We start from the raw sequence: 26,975 nt of genomic DNA on the forward strand, positions 1-26,975 counted from the left end.
AAAAAAACATTTTTTATATAGTGTTCACTTGTGAGAACTTTAACGTCTGTAGAGTTCCCTCGTGCCTGTCTATTTCCAGTAGCAGATCATGTGCTTCGGATTCCATGTTAAGCTATAGGTTCACGTGTCATGGGTTCACGAGCAAATCTCTTTTCGTTTCTTGCTCACTGGCAGCAATCACGTCCCACGAGTTTTAACAATTATTTTGCAACACCTTGGATATTTGTATGTTCTTTATTTTTAAGAGTGTTTTAAACGTATATCATTTACTAAGATCATAATGCACAATCTTGTTCAAAAACACCTGGTCATCTTCTCTTTAAAGAGCCATATTGTCATAACTATACGTACAACAATTTACTATTTTAGCCTAAAACAAAGATCTTAAATATTCAAGCAACATCCACACTTAAATTTGAAATTGTGCATAAGAAATACATTCTGTTAAACATATACTCACTAAATTTTTACGTACTCCTGTATTTATTTATTTAAATCCTTTATCTTATCATAATTTCAATCACTACTTCGGGAACTCCAGATGAGGCTTTGAAGGAGAATAACATCTTACATGTTTTTGATAAAGATCCTTCTTTCTTAACTGTGATGTAACTTTAATATTAATCAAAAATATTATCCGTAGGATAGATCAATAAGTAACGCACACCAATTTAGGTACAAGAGAGTGTTATAAGTAAGATTTCAATACACACAAACTAAAGACTCATATCATAGCACTTTCCAACTCTCAACACATTTCTTCATCGTAGCACAAGTTTCACAATATCCAGTTCAAAGAAGTTTGTCTTTTGGGAATAAAGCCACATGTATACAACCGGTTTGACTTCGTCATCGGCACTGTAACGTTGGCTGGCCAGGAATTTCCTCACCGGACCAGAATATGATCATCTGAAGGTGTCAAATCTGGACTGTATGGTGCGTGTTCGAGCACCTCCCAACCAAACTTCTCGAGCTTCTTACAATCAAAAGCAGCAACTTGGGGACGTGCAATGTCATGAAGGATTTGACATTTGCAGCACTAAAAAGGGCTTTAAAAAAAACAAAAAACAAAAACACGACGTATCTTTGCCAATGTTATTTCATAGGATGCAGCATTCACAGTAGCTCCGCGTGTTAGAAAATCCACCAGCAGAACCCCTTGCATATCCCAGAATACAGTTACTAGTATTTATTTACTTATTTTTTAACAAATTGAGTCCCCTCATTTTTTTTTATTTTTTTTATTTTTTTTTTTTTTGTGTGTGTGTGTGAATAATTGGTATGTTTTCGTCATATGGATGCCCACTTTGTTTCACGTAGGTAAAGTTTCTGTTTTTTAAATTTGATTTTAACATAAAAAACACTATAATTCTATATAAAGATTTAACGCAAGTCATCTTCTAAGCAAGGTGTCTATTGATACTTGAAATCTACTGGAAATTTGTATCGCTACTGGAAACGTACTGGAAATTATTATGCAATAATGAAGAAATAGATAGTGTTTGTAACATAAATATTTATAAAATGTTATCTTTTAACTTATTTTATATGCAGTTTGTATCCACTTAATATTTGTGAAGTCTCAGGATAGAAGCGTATCTAAATGTAAGCATGAACATTAAATATGCTATTCTTTGATATTTGGAATTAATGGTGTTCTACTTAACAGTGTTTCACGTACAAGTGTAATGCGAATGTGAAAAAATAAATAAATAAATAAATATATGTAATACGGTGAGCCAGTGAGAAAGGGTTGACTGGGAGGAGTGAGTGGAAGCTAACACATACACACACAAAAGGCGGGTGTGAATTACGACTGGCATAAATAACGTTCAGAAAATACCTACCTTTTTTCTTTATTATTATCATTATTACTGTTATTTTAACCCACTAATTTCTGTCTATTCTTTTTATTAAAATAGTAATAAAAACTCTGGTTTTCCAACTCAATTTGCAGGTTGTTAAATATCATAGCATACAATCATACGTGGCACTCACTTTTTCTTTTTCTTCACCGTAATATACTGGAAATGTTTATAGCAAAACATTGCAAATATCTAAATCAATTCCAGTAGACACTCTAATAAGTAACTGGAGAATATTAAAATACATTTAATCATGTCTATGTTGGCCTCCATCAGTTTCATTGAAAATTGGTAAACTTATAGAAAATAAATGTATTTTGAAACATATGTTGTTATAAAGTGTAATATACGCATTTCTAATTAGGTAACTAATTACTATCTACGTGTTAATTTGTATTCTGCAACGTATCTAAGTTTGTTATTCGTACACTATGATCCAAATGTAATTTCAATATGCTGATTACCTACAAAATACTAGGTCATAATTCTTTATTGATTGTTTAATTTCTTTCGTGTATGACAAAAGACGGAAATAAGATTTCACTTTGAGGAAATAATCGAAACATCTGTGCTGTATTAAGTGATAAGACACTAAAAGCAGTTCTTGGTTGTGGATTTACGAACAACTACTTACATCCATTGGAACGAAGGGGTCTGTGTCAAATATAAAAATAGGAGGAGAGAAAATAGAACAAGTGAATAGTTTTCGATATCTGGGTAGTATTCTTAGTAATAACATGAAGTGTGAACGTGAAATAAAAGCAAGGATAGGAATGGCGAAAGAAGCCTTTAGGAGGAAGAAAAGTCTGTTTTGTGGGACATTGAATAAAGAGTTGAGAAAAAGACTCATAAAATGCTTCGTGTGGAGTGTTGTACTGTATGGGGCGGAAACGTGGACATTACGAAAAGGTGATGAAAATCGACTGGAAGCCTTCGAAATGTGGGTGTGGAGAAGAATGGAAAGAATTAGTTGGGTCGAGCGGAAAACGAATGAGAGTGTGTTAGAAATGGTGGGTGAGAAAAGAACACTTCTAGATATTATTAGGAAGAGGAAGAGAAACTGGTTGGGACATTGCCTAAGAAGAGATTGTATCATGAGGGACGTCCTAGAGGGAATGGTGGCGGGAAAGAGAGGGAGGGGGCGAAGGAGACTACAATTAATGGATGATATAAAAACAGAAAGATCATACGTGAAGACGAAGAGGTTAGCGGAGGACCGTGGAGCATGGAAGCTTCTCAGCTGCCGCAAGTGACCTGCCAATAAAGGCAGAATACCTATGATGATGACTTATATCCATTCTCATGACAAAAGACGGAAATAAGATTTCACTTTGAGGAAATAATCGAAACATCTGTGCTGTATTAAGTGGTAAGACACTAAAAGCAGTTCTTGGTTGTGGATTTACGAATAACTACTTACATCCATTCTCTTAAAATGAGTGTTAACCGGTAATGACTTGTCCTATTTTTCTTCTTTGTTTCTTCTTTTTTTTTCATTCTTTCTTTCCTGCTTTTGTTTCACGTGAATTGGTTCATCATTTGTTATACATTTCCTGCAAGTTCTCAAGACATGTAACGATGAAAAAAAAAAGTTAAAAATCTTCATAAAGCTTCACATCCGGTAACAGTACCAATAGCGGGGTTAGAGCGAACTACATTCTCGGTTTAAATTTTTGTCTTAAGGCAACAGCACTTAGCTGTTGAACACAAAAGTGGGAACAAGAGAAATCTTGAGTAGTGAATGCGGTTCGAAAGGCCAATACCATAAGTGGATTGATAAGTCGATATATTGTAATTTAAAGTCAAATTATTGAGACTGAAGTTATGGTACGTTGAAAATATCATGTTCAAGTCAAACTAGTGAATGTTTGAAATGGTAGTGGGAAGTGTTTCAGCTATTTTGCACAACGTTTGCATTTTTTAATGGCTGTGACTCTAATCGAGCATGTTGGTACATGATTTGTTGGTGGTATTCTTGAGCTATTAAATAGCAAGAAGAAAATTTAAGTTGTTAAAGTCACTGAGTTAGATTTGTCATCCTAATTAATTACAGTATAAAGGTTGATATTTGTATGTTAGAATTATTCATATCTTGAACTTTTTAATTTGTTACTTAACTATCAGGCAGAAGCCATTGAATATCTACTGAAGTTATATGTTAAATGAAACTTTCCATTTGGGAGTTATTATTTCCTATTTGTTGTTAAGTTTATCACTGTATAGTTTGCTTGTTATAAAGTTAATACTTGAAATCTTGATTATCATTTTTCCGCAAACTTAATTTTTAGATATATTAACACAAGGTTACGACTTTCAATCTGAATATTTAACTGAGCGTTCTTTAAATCTCAAGATTAGCATATATTTATTTGATTGTGTACGTAATTTACTGACTAATTCTGAACCTGATAAATATTACATAGTGTGGATCTGCCCGAAGGGTGCATTCTTATCACATAGCGATGGCTCCACTCAGGTACTTAAGGTATATATAAGACGAAACCGCGTTACAGACAGTAAAGGCTTCCAACATGTGACAAAAGGCATTCATAGCTCAATAAATCCGGCTAGATTAACAAATGTCTTGGACAATAGAAAGAATATGAATGGAAAGACTCTCTTTATATAAACGCTAACAAGGTACATAAAAAACGTACCAATGCTTCCTGCATTTTACGAGCAAAGCACAGGAGTATCAAATGGATAAGTTTCTTCCTTACGTTCAATGATTTTCCAAAACTAAAAGACGTTCTGCAAGGGTTTCGAAGATGTGATTATTATCATGTGTACTGTAGGATGTTCTGGTATCCAACATACAGAGGTAAATTTAACATTAAAAGCATAAGATTAAGGCACCGCGTTCCAAGATAGATAGGTAGTAAACTTGAAGAGTAATAAGTACTGTATATGTTATGAAAAAAATGACGGTTCTACAAGACGGAGGCCAAATTTAGAAGATTTTACGTATTGCTCTATTAAAACTATTAAATAGTATAAATTCTAATTCCGACGAAATTCTGTAATTTACCTTACTTACCTAGCTATATCTAAGAGTTCTAAGCTTTGTTTAGTGGCATCGTTTAATTCAAACTTCGCAATTTCCAAACATGTCATTGACAAAATGTGTTCCTTTGGTGCAATTATCCCAACCTAAAGGAGATAAAGTGTAAGTTATTTTGTATTGTTTATAAATGTTAAAACATGTATAAGATGACTGAAAATAAGTATTTCTACACAGAGTACTACTTAAATGACTTCAAACTCAACTCACTTTTGAAGATTAAATACTTGTAACCTATACACAATTATATTACTTGCACAGTTTGATAACACTAGCTTTAATAACCACCAAAGCTTACTTCGATAATTACTGCAATAAATTAAACTATTTTTGTTTCTTTAAACCTTAGTATTTCCTTAATACTTATCATTTCTTCATGGTATATCACAAAAACACATCTATCATTAATGGCGTCTCTGCTTATTATCTTTTACAACATAAATATAGAAGTAGCATAAATGTGCAGGTTTGAGGAAAAAAAAAAAACCTTACGTACAGGACCATTGTCCTTAACATCATATACATATTATCGTTGCATACTTGTGTGCATACAGTATGACTTCTCTAATATTTTATATTGTAATATTCCATGTGATGTTGTAAACAAACAATTTTACGCATCAGTATTTACAAACACCACCACGTGGTTCAGCAAGAAAACTTCACACCAAAGGGACCTACAGTCACATGCAAATAACGGCTTCTGGCCCCTCCCACGAAGCAGAAAACGACATCGGAGCAGCAGCGCCACCACCACCCAAAAAAACCTATAAATTAAATAAACATAAACAACTCGATACCAGTTTTCTGGTAACCCTCCTCTAGTCTGCTACGGGACGTTTAAAGTAACCTAACCCTCCTCTAGTCTGCTACGGGACTTTTAAAGTAACCTAACCCCAGGCCTCTAGTCTGCTACGGGACTATGCCTATCCTATCTCCTGACTTAGCCCGCTACGGGACTCTATCTAAAAATCCTAACTTCAGCCGCTTAGCCTGCTACGGGGCTCTGTTAAAAATCTTGTCTGCGACCTTACGGTCGAAAACCACCTATAACTAACCTTTAATTCTAAAAAAAAAAAAATTTATACAATATTTTATAAAAATACTTTTATAGTAAAAGCTTTTATAATAAAACTAATAATAAAAGTCAATTCCAAATGCTCTTTTTATTAAATGCTCTACCCACAAATCCTATATAAAACGAAGTTTTACAATATTCTTCTGTCTTTATACTCCTTCAAGGCTTGCAATCGTGTCTTTTTCTTTAGCGCCTTCAGTGAACTTGTACTCTAAACCTTTTACTTCGATTTTCATTTACACGTATTACACTTAATAGTTAAGTTTATGTACAGTACATGAGGTTCATCGGTTATATTCGGCTGATTTAACAACACTGGTGTCACCTGCGTTGATGCACTAGAACAATGAAACCCACGTCCGTATCAGTAGTGTGTGTCAGCTTGCAGGTGTCAAAGTGTTGTGTTGATGCTAGTGAAACGGCACAACACAAGATGTTAATTTGGGAAGAGTGCATCACAGCTCTTTTCTACCCATATTTCTCGTGCAATCGATTAGTAAAACAACGTCGGGGAAAAGATTTAATCATCAGAGTGACTATCGTGGCCAAGCAAACATAAATTAGACCCATGCAGAAGTATTTGCGAACAAGGGGTCTGTTAGAGGTTACCAGCAAAAGTGTCGCCTAAGGTGCTTCGTGAAACTCGTCAACTTGTAGGCCAAAGGAATTCTTCACCATAACGGGACATGCTAACAGATTCAATATGGCGCAGCTTACTTTGATTTGATTTGATTTTTAGCGTCCCGTTCAGCAGCGAGGTTATATGAGACGTGGACCTACAGTTTTAACGTGGGGGTCCGAACCACATGAGCTCTCTCCGGGAATCGAAACCGGATCTCCCACGCCAAAGGTGCGTACGCTAACCGCTTAGCCACGACGGAGCTCTAGGCGCAGTCTACTATCAGCTACGTCATTCGTCGAAGTCTTGGCCTGCGAACTCCATAAGAGCAGGGCACACTTCTTTATCCACGCACACAATAATCCAAATGATTGGCAACATATTTGATCATTTTTATATTATTATTATTATTAAGTATTCTGCCTTTTGGGCAGGTCCTGGGACTAATTAGGATTTTTTTTTTTCAATTTTAAATTTGGGCCTGGAATTGTTTCTTGCACTTTTGTCGATTTTCAAATCATCGATCAGCTGTGTCCTTCTTCCTATTCCTCGCTTCCCTTCCATCTTTCCTTCTATGGCGGTGTGAAGACAATTTCTTCGCAAGATGTGTCCAATCCAATTGGCCTTTCTACGAAGGATTGTGGCCAGTGTCCTTTTCTCTCCTGTCCGTTTTAAAACATATTCGTTTGTTGCTCTCTCTGTCCATTTTATCTTCTCCATCTTCCTCCAACACTACATTCTGAAGCTCTCCAAATAGTTCTTTTCTAACTTTCGTACTGTCCAAGTCTCTGAACCATACAGTCCAATATGCATACAAAATTACCGTAACATTACTATCGTTACAGTACCCGGATGCGGCGAAAGGAGATTTCCTGTTGCCAAACAATCCTGCTAACTCGTAACTAACATGATAATGATCCTACCCAATATACCGCAGAGGTGAATTGTTTCCATAATCTTCGGTGGAATTTTGTCAGCCTCTTGAGCACTGTCCGTTTACCATGCTCTAAATTGGACTTCCCCTCTCAAAGTCAAAATTCTTTCGTGTTTTTCTCTGTCCTTCATTTCTTCTACTTGCGTCTACTCTTTTATGTCTAGTGATAAATGTCAGACAGAAATCACCTATCAATCTTACGCCCACGCTTTAATACATATCTTTTTTTAAGCTGAATGAGAAAAGACCTGTAGGTCTGAGGTCTCACACACATCACGCACGTTGGGCTCCCACATTAAATTACTATTCTTATATAGTCTTTAAATAGACAGATAAACTGAATACAGTCTGTCCAAGTTATAACAGCTTATCGCTGAAGCGTTAACTATGCCATGTAGTTGGAACAAAGGGATAGTAAAGAGAACAAAAATTGGCTTGCTTACCAGGAAATAGTGAAAACATAATACAAACTAAAAAGCACACTACAAGCGTCCAAGTATTTACTGCATTTCCCACTTACATAATATGGCGTCCACTTGGACGGTTCATAGCACCTTCAGCAATATCAAAAATAGTTTTGTTGTGTACCATTAGTCAGTTATACTGAAAACATTTAGTTCTACTTACCCTCATAAGTTCAGAAATACATGAGTAATATATTTTATATATAGCATACGCTGACGGAAGTCCAATATATTGCTTAATATCTGCTCGATCAATAAAAGCTACGTCAATAGCCTTTGTAATATTCGACGTTGTAAGAATGAGTACATTTGGATATCTGAAAAAAAAAAAAAAAAAAAAAAAAAAAAATCTCACTCAGATACCCTAAAAGTAAATGTGTAAATAACAGTTACATGTGAATATTGCCTACAATTATATACACACCGTGTAGCATTCAAAATAATGTACACGAATTTTATATTTAGTTAAGTGTGAATAAAAGAGGAACACTTATGTACGAGAGGCTGCTGAAAACTTCGTAGCCCAACCCATATGGAGTACACGTGGAATGATAGAATTTTATAGTTTTAAAGAACTTCTCTCTGTATGTACAAATACAAATTTTCATATTAATAACTTAATTTCTATTGTGTTTCTCAGCCCCATAAGGTAATCATGTGCGCCCAACCGGAGAATTTCACTAACATCGACATCAGAACTGTCAAGTTTTTGTTCCACCAAGGAAAGTCGCCGAAGCAAATTCGTGAGGAAATAATACTTCCGTCATATGCAGTGATGATGAAGTGGATGGCTCAGTTTAAACGTGGCGATTTCCCAACAGATGATGCTCCACGTACAGGAAGACCAAAAACAGTGACTGTCCCTCAAATCGTGGATGAAATTCATGACCTTATTCTTGAAAATCGTAGAATTTAAGTAAAACGTGTAGCAAAGATTGTGGGAATTTCTCGGGAACACTCTGCTAATATAATTCATGACGACCTGGGGATGCGTAAGCTCTCGGCAAAATGGGTTCCCAAAAATCTCTCAGTATATCAAAAGCGTGAAATAGCGAGGGCATCATGGGAAGTCATCTCCCATTTTGACCGCAATGCCGACTAATTTCTTTCACGGATAGTAAGCATGGAAGAAACGTGTCTGTATCACTACGATCCTAAAATGAATTAGTTAAAATCGAGACAGAGACTGGTATAGTATACCAGTCAACATCTCCAGCGGTAGCAATACTGCTCAGTGCTATTTATAGAGTCATTATTAAAACTACTAGATTTCACTATTATAATAGATATTATTATTTATAATAAAAATATCAAACAAGTGTGTCGTCCTGGACGTTCAGAAAAGTGTGTCGTCTGTCAAAAAAGGTTGAGAACCACTGATCTAGAGTTTGTCTAGATCATCCTCCTCATTCCCCAGATCTAGTTCTGTCAGACTATTACTTATTTCTGAACTCAAACAACACTTGAAAGAACGCTATTTTTGATCTGATACGGAGATGGTTAATGCCACGGAACAATCTTCGGATATTTTTTTAACTGATCTGCAAAAATTGGAGCACTGTGCAAGGAAGTGTATTGAACTTCGAGAGGGAATATGTAGAATAATTGTAAAATTTGATCATTCCATGTGCACTCCACCTGGGTTGGGCCACGAACTTTTCAGCAGCCCTTGTAATATTACAAAAAGGGATTATATTCTGTAAGGAATGAACCTATGTTCTCTAAACTGAAATTAACCTGAAAATTTATCCAGATAGAAATATAAAACAAACAACTCCAAATTGTGTATATGACTGAAACCAAAATGAAAACATTATTAAAGAACCAGAATACTAATTTCGGAAATTTAAGAAAATTTGGCATAAAATAATGCAATAATACAAAAAATAAATGTGAATTAAGAAATTATAAAAGTGAATTAATTAAATGTAAACAGGATATGAACAGTCTTGTTTAAAAAAAACTACCGCCTCTCTCTGAAAAGCCCTGCACTCTCATCTACAGTAGGAGCTAAATCAAAACAAATGTGGATTTTCTTAGCCAACTGAAATCTTGTTTAGAGCCATAGCATTTCCTATGTACGGTTCACAGATTAACAAGGTGGGTGGTAAAAGAACCAGATTTTTTTTTTAAAAAATGTACATAGCATTCAATTAGTTTTGATATCGTTTAGTGGATAAATAGAATAATTACCTCAAAATTGACTATCACGAAAAACGAACATACGTAGAGCCCCAAATAGAAATATGTACGAGGGTTCAATACATTTTTTTGTTTGTTTAGCAACGTTTCACGATTAAGTGCGCTAGAATAGACGATAATGATGATAATGAAGGAAATTGTGGAATGGAAAAAGTAGAAAAGAACGGAAAAACGCAGCATGCGATGTTTGTCCACCACAAAGCTCACTTACCACTTGGCTAGAGCTGACATCACCACTGAGGTGAGAGCTCTAGCACTGAGCCACCGTGATCCCTACATGTTCTTTTATCAATATTTTTGGAGCGAGTCGTTAATAATACAGTTTTCTTTGATATGATTCTCTGCACAGTACTGGAAAATGTTTCTCAATTGGTTATTTTTTTCTGAAGTTAGAATCTCCAAACTATCCTTCGTAACCTCTCTCTTTTCGCCCTCCCGATTCTTCTTAATGTATTCTATCAATCATGTTGTTGTTTGTTTCGCAGAGTTAACAAGTAAGCAGGATTGCTAACTCTAATAAAACCATCCTATTAGGGAATCAAAATGGCTGATCAACCTATATTCAAGTTTTAGTTTAGAATAGATACAATCAGTTATAACAGAAAATATTCTATAGTCTATATTCACCGTGAAGTGTCTGAAATCATGTCAATTTTGGCAATAAGCTCTTCACAAATCGTACAGCAATCAGAGCCTTTAGTCCATAAAATTGTATGACATGATCACCTAATTTTATTACTCATTAGTATTCCCCAAAAAGTGATATCAGAAAAATATGTGTTCACGACGTTACACTTTTCAACTCTATATTTGCAATTAAGGAAGGTAAAGCAAGTTTTGCAAACATTTTATATCGCTCTTTTTTTTTTCTTAACTTAATATATACAAGTTTCGAACAGCGAATTTAGTACTTACTTATCAGTATGAAGAAAAATTAAAACTACAATGTAACAATGTAAGAAATTCGACCCTGGATAAAGCTTTTAGCAAGTAAAACATTGGGAGAAAAGGCACGCAATAACGCACATACGATTAATCTTTATTTATTTAATTATAAAACAGGTGGGTAATGAACTCTATAAACATCCACCGTTATATGTCCCAGTAAACTAATTATTACCAGAACAGGAATCGCAAGTCATATAAAAAGGTTTCTAATGTTAATAAAGTGAGCTAGATTTAATCTGTACTAAAGTTTTATGATTGGTTGTTCATGGTAATTCAAAAAAGGGAAATTTTGAAAATTAAATCGTTTCATGAAAACATTTTTTTCTTTTTTTAATTCCGAGACATTGGCCCAAAATTTTCCGATTTTTCGGGAGATTTAAGGAGCCATATCCGTAAGTCATAGAAAGATTATATTTGTGTTGATCAATACCTACGAGGATGGTGAACATTTTGGTACCAAATAGTAACCGGTGGCCACTGTCCAACTGGTAGCCAGTTGTCACCGTTTACTATTGGTAACAAAATCTTTGTCACGGAACGGTAAGAGTGACGCGAAAACTTCCATTACTATCTCAGATAGTTTTTGATGCTCTATCGAATGAAGGGCTCAAAATTGAAAAATTCGCAAATAACGGACACACACACACACACACACACACACACACACACACATACACACACACACACACACACACACACACACACACACACACACACAAACATAGATACTTCAGTAACGAACTTTTGAAGTTCGTTGAAAATAAATTGTACTGTATGTATTCTAAAATGGCATTATTTTTACTACTAAGATAAATAATTTTTTAAAAAATTATGAAATTCTTTAATTTTCAAAATTTCCCCCCTTTTTAAAACACCCTGTACAATAAAACAACCTTACGTCGCTTTAACAATTTACCGAATTGGAAAAAAATGAAATCTCTTTGAGTTTTACGTCCCACAGTTATGCCGGTTAGGCTAAAGGAGACGGTGATGATGAGTAATGAATGAAATGGTGGAATGAAGAAAGTGGGAGGAAACGGGAGAACCCCGAGAAAACCCACGCACATAGTGTTTGTCCACCACAAAGTTCACTTGGAGGGGGCTGGGATCGAACCCAGGACACCAAGTATCAGAAATTTACTGAATTGGGTAACAAATTTTTGAAGATTTGAAAATAATAATAATAATAAAAAAAAGCTAAATTCCTCACATCGTTTTCTTGAAAGGACTGAGGACAATAATGAAAGGAGTATAGTTTAAAGTTTATGTATCTTATGTACTTTTTATTCACATCAGACTGCGATCATTTCGATACTTTTAAATAAGCCTCTGATCGTAGACTGATATACATCTAAAAATAAGAAGAATACGCTAGATACGTCAACTTTATTCCTTTTATTATAAATAAGTCTGGCACATTTGTCTGTATTATACAAAATGAAAATTTTAACTGTTTCATGAGATTATTATTTTAAAATCTTTAGAAGTCAACGTTCTTCAATTAAGTGTCTGGCCATGATAGCAATAGGATTGGTTGTTAAAACGGTTCCAGTAAACTTATTATTTGAACCGGAATCATTGGACACATATGTATAGAGTATAGTTAGTAGAGTGTAATACGATGAGGTTATCATTTTTCAACAAACATTTTTACAATAAGAAATCTTGTACAACAATGTTAGAAACTGAACATTTATCTTCTTAGAAAGTTCTATATTTTTTATCCTAGGCAGCACACAAAGGGCTATACTCTATTTGAAGTTTGCTATAAAGTTATACATCAAAATGTACTATAGTCCGCGTCACCCGAATTGGCGTGTGGCATCATCCAATAAGCTTGCTATGCGCTGTTATTAAACATTCAGGGAGAAATCTAATCATTCATCATTGATTTTGTCCGTTTTGTGGACAATTATTAATGATTAGATTCCTCCTTGAAAGTTTGGTAACAGCGCACTGCAAGCTTATTAGCTGATGCCACACGCCAATTCGGGTGATGCGGACTATAGCTGGTAAATCAAGAGTACGTGCCATTATCAGATTTACGTTCAGTTTCTGACCTTTTTTCTGAGTTTATGCTCATGCTCAAGGAAGGAAAATGGAAAGAGATCGATCGAGTTAAGAGTAGAGTCAAGATTTTTCCGAAACTTTTGAGAAGAGCGGAAATTTTGAATGTAATTGGACGACACTGTACTAATAATAGAAATCATACTTCAGCCCTAATTTTTGCGATCAATTGAAGAATCATACCGGTCGAGACCAACTGAAGAAGCATACCGGTCGATAGCAACATCAGATATTAAAGGAAGATGTTCATTTGTTTGAGGTACTACTATAGACTTGTCTTTGTTAGAAGTTGTTATAGCTGGAGAATAAGAAGGCCATTGTTAGTGTGAAATAACTGGGACGAGGTGTTCATTTAAGACGACATTTATATTAAAGAAAAGAAAAAAAAAAAAAAAAAACATCATCTTACAGTACTCGTGTATCAACAGGGTGTCTATAAACTTTCAAAATGAAATTTCGTGACCTTTTCTTTAACAAACCATAAAATTTCGTAACATTCTCAAGAGCGAATTTGGGTGCAAATTAGGCCGAATTTTCATGCGTCCATTAGAAGCGTGCTTTGCTTGCGATTTGGCAGCGTCTAAAGCCGACCACATATATCTTTGGTGGTGAATTGTCACGTTTTATAGAGCAAAATTTTCCAGTATGTACTTATATTTGTACTGATAAAAAACAAATTTTGACCCTAAACCTACATTTCTTAACTTTCATGGCCGTTTTCTGATTTCGGGACTTTCGTGACCGATAGCAGGGTGTCAATCGGTCAGGAAAATCAAGAAAAAGTCACGAAATTTAGCTTTTGGGTCACGACTTTTTTTTTTTATTTTTACAAATAAAAGTACAGACTGGAAAATTTTGTTCTATAAAACGTCAAAATTCGCCACCCAAAATGCCGATGGTAGGTTTTAGACACTACTAAATCACAAGCAAAGTACGCTTCTATCGCATGCATGAAAATTCGGCCTAATTCGAATCCAAATTCGCTCTTGAGAATATTATGAAATTTTATGGTTTGGTAAAGTCACGAAAAAGTCATAAAATTTCATTTTGGAATTTCAGTAGACACTCTGATCAACCTAAGGTTGGAAGAATTTAAAGCAACGAAAATGGAGTGAAGTAGAAGAGAATTATACTTGACTTTAACATAGATAGTCTGGCATAGTTTTGTTAAGATTAAAAGTTCCTAACCTTGTCTTTGCGCTCTGGGATTCCTATTCCGATGATTACTTTCCTGGAATTATTCAGCAATCAATCTTATCGCCATTACGTTAGTTCTGCTATGATAACTATATTTTCCATTTCATACTTTTTAAAATCTAGTTCCCTATTTAAGAACTTCTGAATAGACCTTCTTCTCATTCTATAGTATTAAAAAACATATAAGCATTTTTTTTTCTTACTTTTTCCTTCTAATCTTAACAAATATGAGATAGTAAGAAAAATAAAGCCTTCTCACTTAGCACCAAAATTGCTAGAATAAATATTATAATTCAAACTCAATGGTGTGACTTTGCAACACAACACTAAAATTTCCCAAATGTAAAAATTGTTTTAACGGCATGCCGACGACAGACTCGCTGTGCATCATTATCAATACTTCAAATATAATGTGAAAAGTCATTCTTGACCACAGGCTCGTCCTAACAGGTAGCACTAGATAGGTATTCGATTCCAGCATAGAAAAGATCAAAAAGTACAATTGAATGCAAACACGTTTTCTAACACCATCGGATAACAAAGTTAGAAGACTTTACAACAGGAAATAATATCTCATGTTATATTATATTTCAGTGATTTGAAACTCGGTAAGCTTTTTTAGAATTAAAATAGGGAGCTCCTCATCCACGAATTACAAGATAACCAAAAAAAGTTTTTGCCGTTTATGACGTCTAACATTACTGAAGTTCAACCGAATAAGTGAGAGCATAGCTTACTTCCGAAGGTCAGCTATAGTACAGTAACAGGAATTTGGTGGACTAAGCAAGAACAAAGGTTTTAGCGATTGTTCATGGCAAGCACGAAGTCCAGTATTATTTGCAAGGATGGGAATTACCTTTCCACATAGTATAGATTCCACGTTATTAAACTTTAAACAAAATTATTCAGAAAGGCATCAACTCACTTTATCCACCTACTGCCGGATTTAGTGTCAATGACATTAGCTACCACACCACAAGGTCACACTAGGAAAGGATCACAGTGAGGTTTTATCTCATGCCATTAAATTTTCCAAGGTAAGAGAAATTACAAGAAAAAATAAGTGCATATAGAACCCTGTATGGAACTCAACTTACATATGTTTTAACTTTTATCACTCACCTTCTTATTTGATCAATCTGAGTCAATAAGGCATTTACAACTCGAACAGAATCCGATGGATCATTTCCTGACATTGCCGATTGTCTTGCGTGGCTCAAGCTTTCCACTTCGTCTATAAGCACGAATACAAGCGCTTGTTGATCGTCTATAAGTTCCCGGATTTTACCAAACATCTTCATTACTAGCTTCCCACTCTAAAAAGATTAGGAAAAAAGTCAATTCAAACAATTTATACGCTTACTTCTGTAAATAATTGGAACACGTCATCTTAGATAACGAACATCATACCATAATTGGTGCACGTAAGCTCAGCCGAGAGTGGCAAGGCGGGGTTGAGTAAAAAAAAGAAATGTTCTGTGGTGCGCATGCGTGTTTGTGGTTGAAATCCATGTAATTGGGTGTACTGTCCCAAAAACTCTGGATAGACGTTCTACATCGAAATATACAATGATCATACATGGTACCACTATAGGTATTAAACACAATAAGATTTAACATATTTGTAACATGAATTACCCTTCAGATAATTTATATAAAGAACACACACTTTTAAAACATGCATAGGTAACATCTGTAGTTGGAGAAAAGAAAAATATACTTCTCCACCTGGCTTCCAAAACTAGAACGAAAGATTTTTAAAACACAGAGATTACACTGGCTATTCCTTAACAAGATTCTAACACTAATAATATTAATAATATCATCACTAATACTAAAATTACATATAGTATACATTTGGGTTGTGAAACAGATATTTCACTTGTTGGCTGAAGGGGTTCCTTAACGATCAAAGAGTTGAACTTGAGACTAACGGAAGGAGAGATAAGCGAAAGAGGCAATAAATTGTTCGCTCCGATTAGCATAAGACAAAGATATTCAACAAGAATTTGTATTATATTGCAAAAGTAATAATGCAAAAAAAAAAAAAAAAAAAAATTCATGGATTTGCGCTTGCTACAATAAATTACTATGTAATAACTACACTGAGGAGTATACTGATATCGTGATACAAACTTACAATTCGATAACATGTTAGAGAAGAACTGCGTTCTATTGCCGGTGGAGACAACATACTAGAGAAGAAAAATGATTACCCTTCCATTTCCTTCCGTTCTTTTTACTATTCATTTTGAATATGTGGAAGTTAGTATTAACCAGTAGTAGAAGTATGTTCAGAGCCGGTGGCGAAAGTGGTGCACTCTCGTGGAGGTAACCTTACACAATATCGTGCAGGTAAGCTGGCTACCTGTTAGATATTATGTATAGTACAATGCGAGGTGTGTTAGTCATTTTAATATTGTAATGGTTTTTACTTTTCAAACATTACCTGCATTTTAAAAATGGAGGATGGCTCGGTTCACCCTCAAACCACTGTTTGCAGCTCGTATTACTGAATACCTAAATTACTCTGCTACTCACCTTGTATGTGAGATTTGTACATTTGAAAGTTTCATCTTGGGGTCCCGGGTTCGATCCCAGCTCCCGCCAAGTGAACTTTGTGGTGGACAAACACCGTGTGCGTGGGTTTTCTCGGGGTACTCCCGTTTCCTCCCACTTTCTTCATTCCACCATTTCATTCATTACTCATCATCACCGTCTCCTTTAGCCTAACCGGCATAACCGTGGGACGTAAAACTCAAAGATTTCATTTCATTTCATTTGTACATTTGAAAGTTTCATATTAGCAGCAAACTTGATTTGATTCTGGGGGCCGCGGTGGCTCAGTGGTAGAGCGTTCACCTCTGGTGCATGGGGTCCCGGGTTCAAACCCTGTTCCCGCCAAGTGAACTTTGTGGTGGACAAACACCGTGTGCGTGGGTTTTCTCGGGGTTCTCCCGTTTCCTTCCACTTTCTTCATTCCACCATTTCATTCATTTCTCATAATCACCGTCTCCTTTAGCCTAACCGGCATAACCGTGGGACGTAAAACTCAAAGATTTCATTTCATTTTGATTTGATTCTCTATCCCACTGTAAAATTCAAGTAATGTTTAAAAACTAAACACCTAAATATTAAAACTACTAACACAGCTCACATTGTACAATACACAATATTTTACAGGTAGCCAGCTGCACTCTTGAACGCAGAGTAACAAAAGTGTCATTGAAACGACGTCCAAGCCAATCATCAAATGTCATAATTAACAGCAGATATATTATAAATTTGCTTGAAATTGTGTAGTACGCCTTCGTTGAAATCGAAATATCTAATAGGCTGACTTGTTTTGTTGTAGTGATGTTGTAATAATGTGTAATGACTTGTAATGATGTTACCCATTCGTGGTTCTCAAAAGGAAAGAGCTAGTCACTGCTGGAGAGAAGCTCCTCGCAGAAAACAACCGGGAACCCCAAATATGAAAATCAATTCAATGTGGTTCGTTGTTATGATTTTTGACATGGAGATCAAGTTTTAACTGTTATTCTTCAAAATAACTCTCTGATTTGGGAGGAGGAGCACAAAATATCCTCCTCCGACTGTGGCCAACTCGCTGTTTGGGGCACCCCAAAAATACTCTCCTGCGCCATGGCCTCAAAGAGATTTGTTGCAGCGCTGGATATTAGTATGTTACATGCAATGCTCGGAATGGGTCGTATACTTCGATACTTCTTCTTTCCATTAATTTTCATACCTAGAACTTTCATAGAGAGATTGTATATGTAAAGTTTTTAATTGGACGGTACACTTGAAACTTCATATACAAAACATATATGCGGAGTACTGGTTATATAGGAAATGTTTCGAAAACGCGAAATTGTAGCCTTAAAAAAATGAAAAGAAAGGAAATACCGTCCTTCTTAATTCAATCACCATTATTTGTGTGACAGTACTTTTGTAACGGAAAGACGAACGAAATCATCAGAGGTTGCTGAATTTCTACTTTTTTGTTTAAAATGAAATTCAGTTTCAACTTTTAGAACATATTTGATTTCAAAAATCGATTTTTCAAAAAATCGAAAACAGAAAATGGCACGAAATGTGAACAGCATTAGTCTAAAGTAATTGGTTATCACAATGACATTCAAAATGAGTGAAAACGTGTGACTGAGCTTGAGATAGAATCAGTGTCTGTGCATTAAAAACGTTTTTGCAGAGTGAACATACTGTTCTTATAGTACCTTCCTTACTCACTTCTTTAACCAAATGAATCACATTGTGCTTTTATTATTAAATGGAATATAGTTCCCAATTCGAATGCTTCTAAAACTAACACCACCATAAATTTAGATTTGAAATTGAGAATTTTATATCTACAGTACATACCTCCGAAAACCACTTAGAGAAAAGACTATGACTGTTGATTTCTATTAGTTGGCCATGAGTGTACCTTTTTCCAAACCTTATACTCAGTTTATGAGCTAAAGCCTTACACAACGAAGTTTTGCCCGTGCCTGGAGGACCATGCAGAAGAATCACTTTGTTCCAAGTGACAATATTTGTATCTACCTCACGGTCCGAGAACAGCAATGAAGTTCCAACGAAGTTTAACAGCTGCAGAAACAATAAAATAATATTAAAGGACACTGTTGAACGGTAGTGTACAAAAACTTAATAATTTTTAATCTAACTTTGTGAATATAAAAACGTAATTTAGAAGCTCATATCTAAGATATTTTTAGAAATATCACGAAATACAAGTAAATTTTGTAATTTTAAATAAGGACGTGCACACAAGATTATCAAAGAGCTATTGCAGTATTTTTGAACGAGATTATACAAGTCTTGCCCAGGTTCACCATACACACGTTTAATTTCTCTTCAGTGCAAAATTTTTGAAAGCCTTGAGGACTATAGTAGAAACAGATGAACAGGAACATGGGTCGGAAGACTGCTGTAATGCGAAACGTCACAATGTAGTCATCACATATAATTTGTTAGACTAACACATCTAAGTCAGAGCAAACCAATGATGAAAAATGACGAGTGAAAACGCTAATTCCAATGATTATGTATATAGAACTTAGAACTTTTGAGACAGACGCGTGGAGTGTGCACGGTATGGACTGGAAATAAGGTTGCCAGATCTTCATTTTACCCGTAAAACTATTTCTTCCGTCATTTTAATAATTAAAAGATAGAGTCATGGACATCTTTAAAGTTACTTTGTACGTTCGTGCGATAAAGAAGTAATAATTAGAGAAACTAGTTTGTCACACACTTAATAACACAAACCAACGTCGTAACTTAATAGTCAGAGAAAATGAAACAAGGTTGCATTTTTAAAACCTATCTAACTGGCACCTCAACTTTATGTTTAAGAATAATTAGTTTCAGCATCTTACCCTTCGTCTGTCAATGCCGCCTCGACCATATCACAGCTCTGATCGATCGCGATATGATATCAGAAAGAGAAATATTTTCAACTAATAAATGCAGAACCTCAAGTGGTTGTGAATTTCGATAAGTCCGGTAAGGATTTTTATAACGTATAAAAAAGAATGTATAACTGTTTGTATAACTGTTCTAAAATACAAAGTTTTCATTAAAATACAATTAAAAGGCAATAAAGATTTATGTAATATAGTACGTGGTTGCTGCTGGATTTCTGTTTAGCATCCCGTTAAGCAGATATGAGACGAGGACCTAAAGTTGAACGTGGGATCCAAACCACATGAGCTCCCACCAGGAATTGTAATGCCCCAGTTTCCAGTTAAAATTACTCGACGTTACTTTGTGAAAACATATATGTGTTTATTAATGTAATTCTGAATATCACATATCTTCTCTGTTTTCCCTAAAACTCGCAAAATCTTACTTTTTTCAGTCTGCAAAAATCTGGCATCCCTAGTGGAGAAGTCCATACGAAAGGAATTTTTGGAAATATCAAGAAGATAGGGGTTAATATAAAGCAATTACGAAGTGAAACTGGAATCATGAGCGAATTGAATTGACATAGGACAGGAGCTTAAGGCACGCAGTTAGTTACTATTTTTATTATTATTATTAATTTATTTTTTCACTATTAAATATAATTTGACTCTTAGGGACAGAGCATTTACTTTAGTTCAAAAACACCTAAATAAATATAATAATATGTGAATTAACTTTAGACTTTAAGATCATGTTACTATATGCCAAATTTGAAGCTTCTGGCTAGAATGATTTTTGTGGGTTATTTTCTGAAGGAAAGCTATCTTTTGACACTACCCTGAAACGATTGGTTTTACTGTTTCGGAACAATGGGCCGTGATAGTTTTTTTTCTTTCTTTTGTATGATTAAAAAACTGTTGATATTCATCGTTAATTGAAGGGTGTTTGTCAGAGTCCCCTTACCGAGACAGTGCCCTTAGTATTCGTAAGTGAGTTTCTGAGTTTGTCGGTGAGCAAGAATTAACCGAAGATTTGCCAAGGTGTGGACGACCAATTGTGCCATCTACAGAAAACATCGCTCGTGTTGGGGCCCAAATTAAAAGGACAGCAGGTAAACTGTTCATGATATCTATAACTTTACAGAATTTTCCCATAACGCTGTCGAAAGAATGAAGACAGACTACTTGTAATTACAAAAAGTTCAGTTCCACGATGGATCACGAAACATCTGAGTAAAGAAAATGAGAATGAAATGAGATATTTGGGTTTTACATCCCACAGTTATGCCGGCTACGCTAAAGGAGACTGTGATGATGAGAAATGAATGAAAATGGTAGAATGAAGAAAGTGGAAGGAAACGGAAGAACACCGAGAAAACCCACGCAGTGTTTGCCCACCACAAAGCCCACTTGGTGCGAGCTGGGATCGAATAAAGAACCCACGCACCAGAGGTGAACGCTCTACCACTGAGCACCGTGTCCCACCTGAGTAAAAAGGTGTTTTATATGACATCTTCTAATGAACTTCTGACAAGAAATTGGGTAACCAATGGGTAATTGGTTGAATATTTATCATGTTGAACAAAACATTTATGTCACTCTTCAAACCAGAAAGAAAAAACTTCTACCAAACAATTCTCGCTAAGTTCCTTGAATTAAAAAAAAAATCTTTATATAATTTTCTAGTACAAATTTTAGAAAATTGTAGAAAAGAGGTAAACAATCATTGGGAAATACGTTGTTCAACATTTGGGCAAGCGATTGCTTCCTGAAGTGTAGCGGCATTGACCAAACTTCTTAGTCAGATTTCGATTTTTATTAGAACAGTTCCAGTGTTTTCAATTAAGTGTTTATATACCGAATTTTACACACTCAAATTAAGCAAATCCTCATCTTCTGCACTTTCTGGGGAAAAAAAGAAGAAAAAAAATGGAAATTTGAGTATTATAAAAATGTGTATAACTTTTCTTCTTCAAGTGGGGGATTTTAGAAAATGTGGAAAGATTTGTCCTCTTATTTTTAATGACAAGTCTATGTGCCAAGTTACATCTCTCTGATTTTAGAGATGCATGAGATACTCATTTCTTAGTAGATAATTTAAACGCCTTTACGATACAAGTTTCAAAATATACTTTCTTTTCTTATTTTCGTGACAAAAGGAGTATTCTGCCCAAATTTTACGTTCCTATCTATTGTAGCACGGCCTGGGCAATGTTAAGTCAGTCACTTCTACTCTTTTATAATAATAGAAGGGATTAACATCCTGGAAAATGGTATTACTATTGTAATATTTAAATACATAAAATTACTGTACGTAAAATATTTCAGGCAGCTATAAATAAATAAATAAATTAAAAAAAATCATTTTAAAGTACTGTCACAAATCATTGGGAAACGTCTGTTAAACCAATGAATAAGTGTTGTTAAAACTCAATAATAAAAAATGTAGTTACAAAAATTGAATTTTTACATAGAAAAAGGGGGAAAAACAAAAAGGAAAAAATATTCTGCATGGTATACATACATTTATATATTGAGTGGCAAAATCTGTCGATATAAATGGGACTTAAAATTCTCAGATTCGTGTGGGGTAACCAGAGTTGGGCATATATTTCTTCAAGCAAGTTGATCACCGCTTACGCCATTTTCAGTACGTAATGCTGTTATTTCATAATACGTTACGAACACTTACATTTTCTTTGATTGAAGCGTCGTATATTAAACTTTCCCATAAACCGTGAAACTCTTCAGAGGGTAAAATCCAATGGTTTGCTGCAGACTGATCATCCTCCTCGTCAATGACTTCTGTTTGGCTGCCACAATTATCAAGTCGGAAGATGTAAAAACGCAATTCAACTTCTGATACAGCAACACCCTGCAACGCACAAACAATAGAAATACAACATTAATAGGTTTCATTATTTTATCGATTTACTGAATAAATCTAATAAAAGTATTAATGATGGGACATAAAACCCCCTTTAAAAAATTCTAGAAGTCATGCCATATATATTCTAATACCCTACATTATTCCTGTAAATCAATTTTGATTAATTGCAGCTCGTATATTAAAGGGCTTATCTGGTTGCAATGATGTGAACAGACTTTGGGAGAGATGGTTGAAATTCAGTTCAAATGTAGAAGAGAATATGTTGATTCTATATTACAAAAGCAAATTGTCCTAAGATGGATGGAACATAGTTAATAAAAAAAAAAAAAAAAAAAAAAAAAAGCATGAAACATTAATGTCAATGGAAAATTAATGAAAAACAAATAACTCCTTCACTTGTCTCAAAAACCAAAACAGGGAGATCGCTGAAAATCAGCTTAAATACAGAGGAGACTATGTAGATTCTACATTCAAAAAAGAAATTGTTCTTAAATGGATGGAACATGTTGTTCTTAAAATATCACAAAACATGAACATTAAAGTCAATGGCAAATCAATGAAAAACGGAAGTAGTCCTCATATCTCAAAAACTATAATAAAGAGATTAATTGAAAGCTTATTGCAAAGACATAATGAAGAGCATAAAAAAACGATGTATAGCACGTTACGATATACTCTTTTCACTATCCTCTTATACAGTTTCAGAAACTCAACGGCATGGTCCCTTTCCCACAAAACCGCGAAACAGCACTCAAATAATGTCAGCGGACAACTCTCCCGCTGGTAAAACCGATCCATCAATGCTTGTACGACGTTGCCTTATGTCTTTTCAAATTGTATGGTCAGTGACTATTTTTCCTTCTTCCTTTTTTCGGGTCATTTTTTAAAAAAAATCTCAACACACTTTTTTTTTTTTTTTTTTTTGCTTTCCCGTAACTCGGATAAAGTAAACATTTCCCTGGAAACTAGAGCAATGTAACACAATAAGCATAAACGTCCCACTTGAACGCTGATTAAATACTATATCAATAGAATATAAGCGTTATATAAATAGTAACTATTGACTGTAGCAAAACCTAAGGAATGTACTGTTCTAATAGACGCACTCTCCAATTTTGATAAACACTGAAGCCTATTGTGTAACACAGTTCCAATATTATTACCAATATAATAAGAAATACGTCTGATATAGTGGTGTTCACGAGTCGACACGAGAAACAGGGTTTCCTTATCTAAATTTTGTAAGTCACATCTCGTCTCTCTTCTCGAAGAAATTTTTTTCTCTAGTTTCGATTATCGAAAAAGATGTCCTCGACTCGTTTCATTTTGTAAATTCACATACAAAATTTATGACCTGATTTTTTTAGATTTTCAAACTATGCTATGTACAAGTGTCGGAAGTCTTACAGAACGGGTTTGTCCGTCCGTTCGTCTGTCGTCAGTTATCACAGCCAAAACAATAGGAGATATAGAAATGCGGATTTTGCAATCGATTCAGCACCCCAGAAACAGGTCCTGTCTTCTCCATTAACCCTCTATTCAAACCAGAAGTAATTAAAAATAATCATTTCATGTTTCAGTATTTATCGCCATAGAACAAAAATAGTAATAGACAGCGAGGAATATTTTTCTGCAATCGATTCATGGTCTCAGGAGTATATATATATATATATATATATATATATATATATATATATATATATATATATATATATATATGTATATATATATATATTTGGTCTAGGAATTAATTCGTGCGGGTGGACAAGAGATGGCGCAACGAACGGAGCGTCCCACAGTTCCGTGTATCCACACATGTGTTGCAAACCCCTGTCATCGCGTATCGTTCGTAGTATAGGGCAGTGGATTAAAGCGTCAACAACACCAGTTTGTAGTTAAGTGAACATGGCGCAATTTGTGCCTGATAAAGTGTTTTTGCGGGGTGTCCTGCTGCATTACTTTAACATGCAGAAAAGTGCGACTGAAAGTCATCGTATTTTGGTGGAAGTGTATGGTGACCATGCTCTAGCTGAGCGAACGTGTCAGAAGTGGTTTGCACGGTTTAGAAGTGGTGATTTCGGCTTGGCAGACCAAGAGCGAGCTGGACAGCCAAAAAAATTTCAAGACGAAGAATTGACAGCATTGCTCGAGCAGGATTCGTGTGAAACGCAGGAACAACTTGCAGCAGCATTAGGCGTTGATCAAACAACAGTCTCCAAACGCTTGAAAGCCATGGGAATGATTCAAAAGATGTCACATTGGGTTCCACATGAATTGAAAGACAGAGACGTTGAAAGACGAAAAACCATTTGCGAATTGCTGCTTCAACGACAGAGCAGAAAGGGGTTTCTGCATCGAATTATTGCGGGTGATGAGAAGTGGATCCATTACGAGAACCCTAAACGAAAAAAGGCCTGGGTGAAACCAGGTGAACCAGGTCCATCACAACCAAAACGAGATATTCACTGTGCAAAGGTTATGCTGTGCATATGGTGGGATATGAAAGGTGTGGTGTACTATGAGCTGCTGCAACCGGGTGAAACTATGAATGGAGAACGTTATCGACGACAATTAATGCGTTTGAAGCAAGCTCTGGCCAGAACACGACCAGAATGGGAGAACAGACATGATAAACTTATTGTTCAACATGATAACGCTCGCCCACATGTCGCAAAACCGGTCAAAACCTATTTAGAAAATGTCGGATGGGAAGTTTTACCCCACCCGCCGTATTCACCAGACGTTGCTCCTTCGGACTACTACTTGTTCGATTGCATGAACAACGATTTGATTGGACAGCGGTTTACTTCTTCAGAAGATATCGAAACATGGGTCTCTGACTGGATCACTTCCAAGGATGAGGACTTCTTTCGCCACGGAATCCGTACATTGCCTGACAGATGGGCGAAAGTGGTGGCTAGCGATGGACAATATTTTTCTTAAGGTATTTATGTATTTTGTGTTTGTACTACAGCTTCAATGTGTGCGTACCAACCGCACGAATTAATTCCTAGACCAAATATATATATATATATAATTACAACCTGCAACACTCTATCGAAACCGGAAGTAGTTCAATCTATAGTACTTCTGGTTTCAATACTGATTTTCATAGAGCAAGAACTGGACAAGATATTGAGAAGCACTTCTTTTGCAATCTATTCAGCGTCTCAAGAATAGATTCTATACCCTCCCTTAATCCTCTATTCAAACTGGAAATGATCCAAATTAACGATTTTTGGTTTCAACATTTCGCCACTGAACAAAAACAGTAAGGAATAGCGAGAAATGTTTCATATATATATATGGACTCAGGAACAGGTTCTTTCTTTGATATTATTCCTCTATTACATCCAGTAGTTGTAGATGTAGCCGACTACTTCGAGGTTTTAAAGGAGCAGTTCGACTTAGAAATGCACTTTTTACAATTTATTTCCATTTGTAGAGTTGAAAATTCTAAAAGGAATGGTGTTTGTTTGATCGCAATACGTTCAGTCGTTAGCGAGTAACAGAGGAAGAAAGATTTTGTGATGACGTCATAGGTGGGCAAGGAGCGAGAGCAGGCTTACATACTACACAGTGCCAAGTATTTCGTTTGTGAGAGGTGCGGTGGCACGTTCTAAGTGCGGTTTCCTTTTCCAGAACTGATTGCAAAGACTTACAAATATCATCTGCATGTAGAAAATTATATCTGATGGTGGGCTGTACAAACGTTTTTATAATATTATAAAACGTATCCTATAAAGCATGAGTTAAGCGTTTCAAAAAAAAAAAAAAAAAAAAAAAAAAAAATCAATAGATGGCGGACGAGATTGCTGTAACACCTAAGTACCTTTTCTTTAATCATTCTTCCGATTCCCAAACACAAGTATGTTCATTTTCACGTTTTGTTGCAATTTTTAACGCTGATCCTATAATTTTGTGCTTCAAGGTATGTACAGGAGCGTAACATATGAGGCAAAAATGAAATAACATCTATAAGGTTTGCCAGAATACGAAAAACACCACCGGTTAAATTTCTTTTATTCTCATAGCTGTCCGCGGAACAACTCTCATCACCCGTTTCATCATCATTGTCACATGATACAAAGAAATTAAACGATACATCAATGTCTTGAGGAACAGTCATCGTCATTGATTCCTTCTACAAGCCGGTATATTTCACTCCCTAATTCACATTGTATAGCTTATTTCTAAAGCAGTATCTTCAGAATCATGAGT

General features: G+C 35.3%; 1 protein-coding gene across 1 annotated transcript in view; it reads right to left on the reverse strand.

The window, feature by feature from the left end:
- Positions 1 to 26,975, reverse strand: part of pch2 (pachytene checkpoint 2 protein) — a 53,691-nt gene that overhangs the window by 7,397 nt on the left and 19,319 nt on the right. Inside the window, exons 3-7 of the mRNA XM_081760801.1 lie at positions 22,557 to 22,739; positions 18,819 to 19,046; positions 15,558 to 15,751; positions 8,185 to 8,338; positions 4,903 to 5,015 (exon numbers count right to left, since the gene is read on the reverse strand). Of these exons, the coding sequence (XP_081616927.1) occupies positions 4,903 to 5,015; positions 8,185 to 8,338; positions 15,558 to 15,751; positions 18,819 to 19,046; positions 22,557 to 22,739 (872 nt within the window). The remainder of the gene's footprint in view (positions 1 to 4,902; positions 5,016 to 8,184; positions 8,339 to 15,557; positions 15,752 to 18,818; positions 19,047 to 22,556; positions 22,740 to 26,975) is intronic.

This window comes from Thermobia domestica, chromosome 1 (assembly GCF_964235325.1).
Source record: "Thermobia domestica chromosome 1, izTheDome1.hap1.1, whole genome shotgun sequence".
Classification (NCBI taxonomy): Eukaryota; Metazoa; Arthropoda; class Insecta; order Zygentoma; family Lepismatidae; genus Thermobia; species Thermobia domestica.